Source organism: Charadrius vociferus, unplaced genomic scaffold (assembly GCF_000708025.1).
Source record: "Charadrius vociferus isolate BGI_N301 unplaced genomic scaffold, ASM70802v2 scaffold111, whole genome shotgun sequence".
Taxonomy (NCBI): Eukaryota; Metazoa; Chordata; class Aves; order Charadriiformes; family Charadriidae; genus Charadrius; species Charadrius vociferus.
The window spans coordinates 4,671,258-4,679,922 of NW_009647046.1; the positions used below are offsets into that span (position 1 = coordinate 4,671,258).

Here is an 8,665-nt window from a genome sequence, read left to right on the forward strand (position 1 = left end):
TGAGGCAATTTCTCAAATTCTTTGGCAAGTACTTTGATACCATTATAAGAGAAATAGGGTTCATTATTCCTCAAACAGAAAAAAGCACAAAAGGGTTAGATTCTAGTTAGTAAACATAATCAATTAATACTCGCCCTTGCCAACTTAAAGAAGAAAAAAAAAAAGAAAAAAGAAAAAAAAAACAAACCACAAGCTAAAACCAAAGAGTGTTTCTTCAGGTTGATAACAACCCCACTAGGGCAAGAAAGGTCTCCTCCTTGCAATTTCAAAGAGGATGTGGTTTTCTTTGTTTCCTGTCTGGTCATCATGCAGCCTTGCAAAACTGTTCTTACCTAAGGCAATAATGTATTGGATGCATGAGTAAAATACCCTCGCCATTTTTTCTTTGTTTTGCTGTATTTTTTCCATGCAGGTAAAGACCATGTTAATAGTTTTTTTATGCCAGTTAAAGCACAGAGTACTTTTCCCCTAGCATTTTTGCAGGGCTATTTTGCTTATCACTGTTTATTAGGACAAATTGTCCGACGAGTTCCATTGAAAACAAACCTTGGGATTAAACAGTGGAAAGTACCGTGAGTTCAGGAGGTTGGAGAAACATTTATTTGCTGAGCCACCATTTCTGTCAGAGGAATCAGAAGAATTTGCTGAAAGATTGACCAACTCTGGCTTATAATATAGTAATGTAGTACCTTACGAGGAAGAATTGATGGTTTAATCCTGTCTTGCTTTCAGTGTCTTTTTCCAGCAATCTGCTGTCTTGGAAAGCGAAACAGAGATGGAAACCCAATTTAATGATCTGCAATCCCAGTTTAGTTACTGAAGAGAACTTTTTGTGCTCATAGCAATGACGGAAACACCAAAGACAAGTGCCAGATATTAGCTCAGCACACAGATATGGCAGCATTAACTTTTGCAGCAGGGTCCTGGGTAGTTTGTTCATGCACAGAATTGAAGAAACCCATCAGAACAACGGCGCAGGAAATGTCAGAATTTATCCACTAGGCTGAAGAAGAAGACAGAGGAATTTATATTCTGATTTGAAAAAAAAAAACCAAAACACCGAAAAAGACAGATCCATGGCCCTAGGGAACCTTCTTATGGTCCCCTTTATTGATGTACTTCAGCATGAACTGAGCAGCTACCATTTCTTTAATGCAAAAATCAGAAATTATTTTCCATCCAGCCTACCACCTGCTTTACTTTCAAAATAATATAAAAAAAGAAAAGGTAATTAAAACTACATACACATTACCACAGAAGAAGCTTGGAAGAACGAGACCTTAAGCATACTTTTTACATGTTATTTTATCTAATTTTTATACTGATTTACTCTTGCAACATTTAGTGCAATAGGCTGTCCATTGTGATCACTTACACAGCATCAATGGTTATGTCACGGGTTCTGTCATGCTTGCATTAGCAGCATCATTATGGTTAAAGTGCTATCATTGCTTGACTGTTTAAAATTCTTATCAGGCACTTTTCCAAAGCCTTACTAGCAGCGGTAGTTTTGGAGACTTCTAGGTCATGAAAGAATATGGGTTCTCTGTTTCAAAGACAGAATCATGACCATAACGCAGTACAAACATTAAGCTTTATTTTGGTTCTCAACGCCGCTTTGGGACCAACAGCCTTACAGTGACTGGCACTACGAAAACAACCTATCCATAGCTTGTATGGAAACCCAACAGTTCGACTTCACAGGAGGAAGGGGGTCGTTCCGGAAGTGGCGGGTTTTCCCGGCGCGCTGGGTGGACCTGGTGGCCAGACCTGGTGGCCAGCGGAGTCTCGGAGCTGTCCGCGGTGCTGAAACACCGCCCCCCGGCCCGGCCGTCGCCCCCCAAGGCTGGATGGAGGCGAAGCCACCCCGAGGTGGTGGCAGGAAGAGGTACAACCCTATGGCACAAGGCTTGCGTTAGCAGTGAGGCTGGAAACATTGTCCTCATGCTGTATTTTAATTCTGCTGTTCTTGGTGATTTTCATAGATCACTCTTTTCCCTCAGCACGTTTACGATCGGAGTGGAGGAAGTCAATACACAAGACGTTTCTTTGCAGCACTCGTCACTTAAAGAATATGCCGGATACAAGTAGTGGAAAACCCTCTGAAGACACAGACAATAAGCATGTACTTCCAGTAGTGCTAAATTTATTCCTGTGACTTCAGGTAAAGAAGGCATGTGTAAGCACTTCTCACAGGCAAATAAATAAACTGCATGCAAATATTTAATCTTATGAAACAACAACAACAACAACCACAACAAACCAAAGAGAAAACATTTCCTGAATATTTCTACAAATTGTTTTAATTTTTATTCTATCTTGTATTTCTATTTTTATCCTATATTTCAGTTGTTTCCAGAGGACAAATAATCAAGAATAATCACGTGAATAAAAAACCCTGTTAGGTTCTCCATCATACTGTAATCTAATCTACAAAGCTGGGCAAATATGTGGGCTAACAGGCATGCTGGGAATATGCAGGAAAAAGTGGACATTGTTATAGACAGATTGCAACTAATTTGCAATTATGTCATGCCAAAGAACACTTATATATCCTAAAAAACTCTAAAAAACATTCTCAGTATGAGTAATTCTGCGCAGGCACAAACTAGTCCCTTACATTAAAACAAAGCTGCTTGCTCATTGCTTAGTGATGACTCTCACTTACCTTTGCCTTAAAATACATTCACATGGCATCGCTAATATCACTAGAGTGTGCCTATGATTTTTCAGGACGTATTTGATCTTTAGTGCAGCACTCTCAAATGAACTGGCAAAGCAAATTGTGTGGACAAAGAAGTCTTTAACATAGTAAACACACACACCCTCCCCCACCCCAACCCCCCCATTATTCGATTGTTCAGTAAGAAGTTTTAAGAGTTTTCCAGAAATTTTCTTCTTGAAAAGGGAAATAAAAGCCTGTGACTGCTGGGATATAAGCTTTTGACCACATTTGTGTCCTAACTTCCTTCATTAAAAAGACTCTTTCAATTCAGCTGCCATGCCAGATTAATTGTTGTAGTAAATACTACTAGTGATGGTTTCTGTGGAAAATGTTAGATTCTGCTTTAATCTTTGTTAAAATCTGAACTATTTATTTATGACTTTCATTTTTCTCCATAATCTGGAGGGGGTGTTTATAATTTATACTTTTAAATGTCTCAAAAGTGGAATAGCCTCTTGCTGAGATGTATTTTAATCTCTTCTGATAGGGAAGAACCATGATTTTCTCTTTAAGTACACCCCTGGGTTGCAGGGTGAACAGGTGAAATTAAACTTCTAGAAACTGCCTGCACACACGACGAGACATATCCTGCTCTTCTTTACACTGTTATAAAACAGGAGTAAATCCACAGATTTTAATGTGAGTATTGCTGTAAGCACAGGCAGATATGTCCCGATGTTCTGAGGGGGGTTATAAATGGCTGGCCAAAAATAACAACTGTGCTTCCTTAAAGTGTAAAGCTAATAAGTGGTTTCACTGCAGTAATTATCTTTAAATCAAATCTTCATACTGAACTTCTCGCAGTCAGTTCACAGGGAACTATGAGGAACGTGGTTGTTAGGGTGAAGTGTTACCTGTAATCATCTCAAACACATGACAGCAAAACTTCTTGTTTAGTTACAGCATTTTTGTATGGATTTTCTGCTAAAGTGACAGTTGTGGAAGCTGAATCTTTTATTTAAGCTGAGAACAGGCAAAACACAAGCAAAAAACATGAGAGTATCTCAGGTGCTCTTCTATTAAGTTGCAGGAACTTTGAGGAGTGAGCGCAAAATTCACATGTCAAACTAGCAGTCTGCTGCCAGTGGTGCTGCTGCCCTTTATCCACCCGGCTGCTCCTTTCAACACACACTTCCCATCATGGAATAGCACACCCGGGGGCCCTTCTCCTCTCCCATTTTACTCTATTGCCTGGATGCGGTGGCCCCCCAGGCCAGCAGTAAGTGTGAGGGAGAAAGGTGGTGGTGACAGGCTGAGAGGGAAGTGGGAAGAAAAGGCCTTAGTCTTCCCTCATAAGGAAGAAGAGCAACTCTCTGCAGCGTGAGATGGTGCAGACGTGGGAGAAAAGAGTTTTTTCCTCCTGAATGCTTTCTAGTCACTTGTAACCTCCGCTCTCTTCACTTCCAGTGTAGCTCTTACTTCCCATAGTACTTTCCTACCCTTCCCTATGCAGTAACCCTATGCTCTATGTACCAGCAGACCACGGTGAGTCATTTTGGTAGCAGGGGTGCTGCATACACTCCTTCTTACCCCTGGCCTTATGCTTGAGCCTGTTCTCATGGCAGTCACCTTATAACCTCAAACACTTGCAACCCCTTTTCCCAGGGGGCAGTGGTATCTGCCTGTGCTTGAGGCATGTAGTTTCCCTCTCTCGCTCCCCCTCTCACATCGGAGTATGCGAAGTAGCTGAATAGCTCAGGAATAGTTCAGGAATAGAACTTGGAAATGTAATTTTAATTCCAGCCACGAGGGGACCTTCGTAGTTTACTGTCTCTTTCCTGCAGGTTCATCTGATTCGTACATCAAGATCTATACAACCATGCTCACTTCCACCAATATACCACATCTACCTCCTAGCTGAGGATGTGCTCAAATCCCAGTATCCCCTGCTAAGTCATCTTTCCTATCCTTGGAATGTGCATCCAACTTTATTCCGCTGCTTAAACCCAACAGCATCTTTCCTGTGTTTACCCAGCAGCTTTGGATTCCCCTTTCAGGTCACCAACTTTCTACAGACTCTGGGCTGCTCAGGAGCAGCAGTACTACGGCGCACTAGCAGCTGAGCTGACAGCAGGGCTGGAGAATAGAAAAAGTGATTTCTGCATGTGCTGATCCACAGATTCTGGGCCAGAGAACCAGGGCAGGGGACAGCTGAAACATTGTGTCACTTCACATCTTAATCATCCAGCCACAGTAGGATTTCAAAAACTGCTGCCTGAGTTACAGCTATGCTGCTTCTTCCGTAAAAGCAGTTTCCTAAGTCCTTTTTTCATATGGCATTCATTGAGCAGATGTCCAGAGATTATATTAAAAGTCTCCAAGCCTTGCACAGAGGAATTTGGCAAATAGCCTAAAAAAATTAATCTGAAAAAGAAAGAGCTCCCATTTATTGCAGCAATTGCATTCATGTCATATAACCAGGGTCCGGAGTCTCGTTCTCCTCTTGCATGTGGTAGCTATGCACTTGGATAGTTTGATCTGGTTGTGTTTGTATGACAAAAAGGGGATGTGACAGCCACATGCACTAACCTGCTCACTTAATCTAGCCAGTAGCAAAGACAGAGCAACTGAAACACCAGCCGGGGTCCCTTGCCCGTTTGTAGTGGGTGACCAGCCGATGAAGCTGTCTGCCCTCACTGCCATTGCTGCTCTGCCAGCTACACCAGGCTGACCCGGCCCAGAACCTGCTCTGCTCCCACCTCCTCTCTGCAGAGAAGCATCATCTTTCCGCAGAGTCGCTCCTGACTGACCCCACTCCTCACAGGAGCTCAGCCCATCCGTCGCTTTTCTTTTTCGACTTTCCAGGAGGAGCTGCGATCTTCATTTCAGCCACAGGGGGGAACCTTTGACTTGATCATGAAAGGTCTGTGGGCGAGGTGGGATCTTCCCTTAGACCCGACCAATTTTCACGCCCGTGTACCTTTCTTCAAGTCCTGAAAAAGGGCCTTCCTATCGGAAAACGTACCCACCTTTTTTTCCCTCCCCAATTATATCCTGCAAGAGATATCATAACTACTTATAAATGCTATCTTGCTTGTATCTGTTGCATCCAAGAGAGACACACGAATCCCAGCTCTCAATTACTTTTCAGGTCTTCTTAGGTCATGCTCAGGTTGGAATTGAAGGACACGGTGTTTCAAAGAATCACAGAATGGTCAGGGTTGGAAGGGACCTCTGGAGATCATCTAGCCCAACCCCCCCGCCAGAGCAGGGTCACCTACAACAGGTTGCACAGTTTCTCAGCTGTCACGCTCGACCCTCTGAGAAGTCTCATGTGGGCAAGAAAGTATGTGCAAAGCAGGCCAAGTTCAACCCCAGTCTCCCCTCTACACCATATTTAAACTGTTGTCTACGTGAAATCTTTCCTGTCTGTTAGAAGTGTCCATAGCACCTCCTTTGCCTTTGTATTGTCAAGGCTTAGACACTCTATGGGAATGCAAACTGAAAGGAAGTAAAAATAAGTAACATGTTAATGATAACAATGTTTAGAAAGGGATTTCATGGGAATGAAATGGTCTTTTTTTTTTGCCAATATAAATAAAGGCAGAAAGTTCTTTTTGTAGCAAGAGTGTGTGAAATGTGAAACCTCAGCAGTGAGAAGCAATACCGATATGAATCAGAATGACTGTGATAAACAAAACTTTTTAGGGCTGGAAGTGGGAATGTGATCCGGTGGTTACAGCAGCAGAAAGCAAATCTGAAGCGCCCATTTCTGCCCCCGACTCACCATGTGTCTGTAGTCAACTCATGTACTGTCTGTACATCAGTTCACCCATCTGTAAAACAGGGACACACATATCTGTATCTTATCAGATCCAGCTCTTGCCAAGCGTCATTAACGGATGCTGACAGCCCTTTGCTGTCAGGAATGCAGGATTTCACAAGTGGAAAGTACAAGTCATTACAACTTCACCAGGACAAAAGCGCCACTCCTTTTGTTAAAACAGTTGTACACCTACAAGCAAACGTGGTGACACCCGACTGGGTGAAGAATCTCTTTATTCTCCTGGCAGTGTTGAAAGACTCTGAGTTAAATCTTACACAAACTTCAGAGATCAGTAGCTCTCTAAAGCTAATATGCCATAAAAGCAGGCAGCTAAACCTATCTAATTTTATCCAACCAATCATCACTGATATTATTAAACTGACATTTTTCTAATTTTATACATATACTAATTTATTAAAATTAAATGTATTGCATATATTTTTTCCATCTTCATTAGTTGAAATTAAATCCTTTATAAATTACATTTTATAACTGAACTATTAACTAATCTTAGCCCTCTGTGGAGTGAGTTGGTGGTCTCAGAACCGTTGCTAAGGTTAAGGTTTCCTAAATAAGGAAACCTTTTGAATAAGGTTTCCTAATCATAGACCACATATAGTCCCGTAATTGCAGAATCGGCTGATAGAGCAACGGCCAAAAGAGGCTGGAAACGGAACTGTCCTTCCACGTGCCGCACGGCTCCCTGAAGGGTTCCTGTTTGCCCTGCGAACGCTGGCACTTAAGGTCTCTCCTGTGAATAAACTCTTTTTCTCTCCTGCTCGTCTATAGACGGACGCTGCCACAGCTACAGAAATTAGTTAAGTGGGTCTGACCTGTGCGTATGGAATCTTCCATACCCGTTTGTTTAAAACTGGCCTCTGCGTTTTTGGCTGCGACCTGTAAATTTATCACAGCGAGTCTTCTTATAAAGCTGCCAGTTACAGACTCACACTTTTCATTAAACTGTTATGACTTTAGGTATGTATTAGGGCTAATCAGTCTTCATATTTTGAGACTGCCTTTCTGCACTAAAAAATTTGAAACTAATTACAAGGTTAATAATAAAAGCAGTGACTCTGTCTTCTTTCAGAAACAACTTAAACCCGTTCTGGTCTATCATGAAGGAATACCCTCCTACTTCGGTTTTCTGTCTGTTGGTGAAAAGCTGCCCTGCCAACCATTTTCTTCAGCATTTTACTGCTAGCGAGTGTTTGTACATAATTTGGCTGTCACCCCCACCTCACCCACCACATACACCTTGGCAGCTCCTTTGTGCTTCGACACAAAGAACTAAATCCACCACAAGACTTGGCCGTCTCAGCTGGAAATTCAGATTGTCTGAATTCCTGGTTAGGCACCACTTAATTCTAGAAAAGCATCTGAAGACGCCTGAATTTTTCCTTCTGAAGTTCCCCAGCTGCCTTCCTGCCTGCTCCCCGGGCATCTGCAAGTTGTGGGCTTTGTGAGCGGCGCGGCAGTTGCCTCAGGAGAAGGCACATCGTGCGGTGGTGCCATTTCCACAGACTTTTCCGAAGGCTACCTGCAAGATCGGGCTCCAAAATAGTCAACTGCAACCGAATAATCCGAACGAATCAAGACAGGTTGACAAATTATTTATAGCATCACAGGACCAAGAAGTGCTGGCCGCAGCCTGGGCTGCCTCGCGTTACGTGTTGAGGGAACGCGGCCTCTTTTGCAAGGAGCTCGCAGCCCGAGTACCAGGCAAGAGACAACAGATGGCAAGAGACAGATGGGAGCGTACAAGGAAACAATGAGATAAATGAGCAAAAAACTAAGTTGAAGACTTTAGCATTTGGTTCCAAAATTATTAGTTTTATTAATCATCTCAGCTGATGTAACCCTACGGTAGGACGCCTTTCCTGTTCCAAAGGTCTTCATCGCTGCAATTACAACAGATGCTGCAGCCCAGCACGGGTTACCTTTTAGGTGAAGAGTGGGAGTGAAGCAGGGAAGAAGTACCGAGTGTGTGTGTGGAGGGGGTTGTTATTTGCTGAAATTCATTCAGAAAAGGTGGCCGGGGTATCTCAGCAACCCGGGGCTGAGGGTAACCTGGTTAAACACTGCTCAGCCTGTAAAGCGCTGACTGACGGAAAACTCCGGCTTTACGGGAGGCCCCTGCAGCCCCGGGCACACGCAGCCGAGCTTGTTCGCAA

The 8,665-nt window shown here is 43.0% G+C and overlaps 1 protein-coding gene across 1 annotated transcript in view; it reads left to right on the top strand.

Moving 5' to 3' along the window:
- Positions 1-1,676: 1,676 nt before the first annotated feature.
- Positions 1,677-8,665, top strand: part of ITPKA (inositol-trisphosphate 3-kinase A) — a 44,376-nt gene continuing 37,387 nt past the window's right edge. The window contains exons 1-2 of the mRNA XM_009895723.1: positions 1,677-1,888; positions 6,539-6,710. Of these exons, the coding sequence (XP_009894025.1) occupies positions 1,677-1,888; positions 6,539-6,710 (384 nt within the window). The remainder of the gene's footprint in view (positions 1,889-6,538; positions 6,711-8,665) is intronic.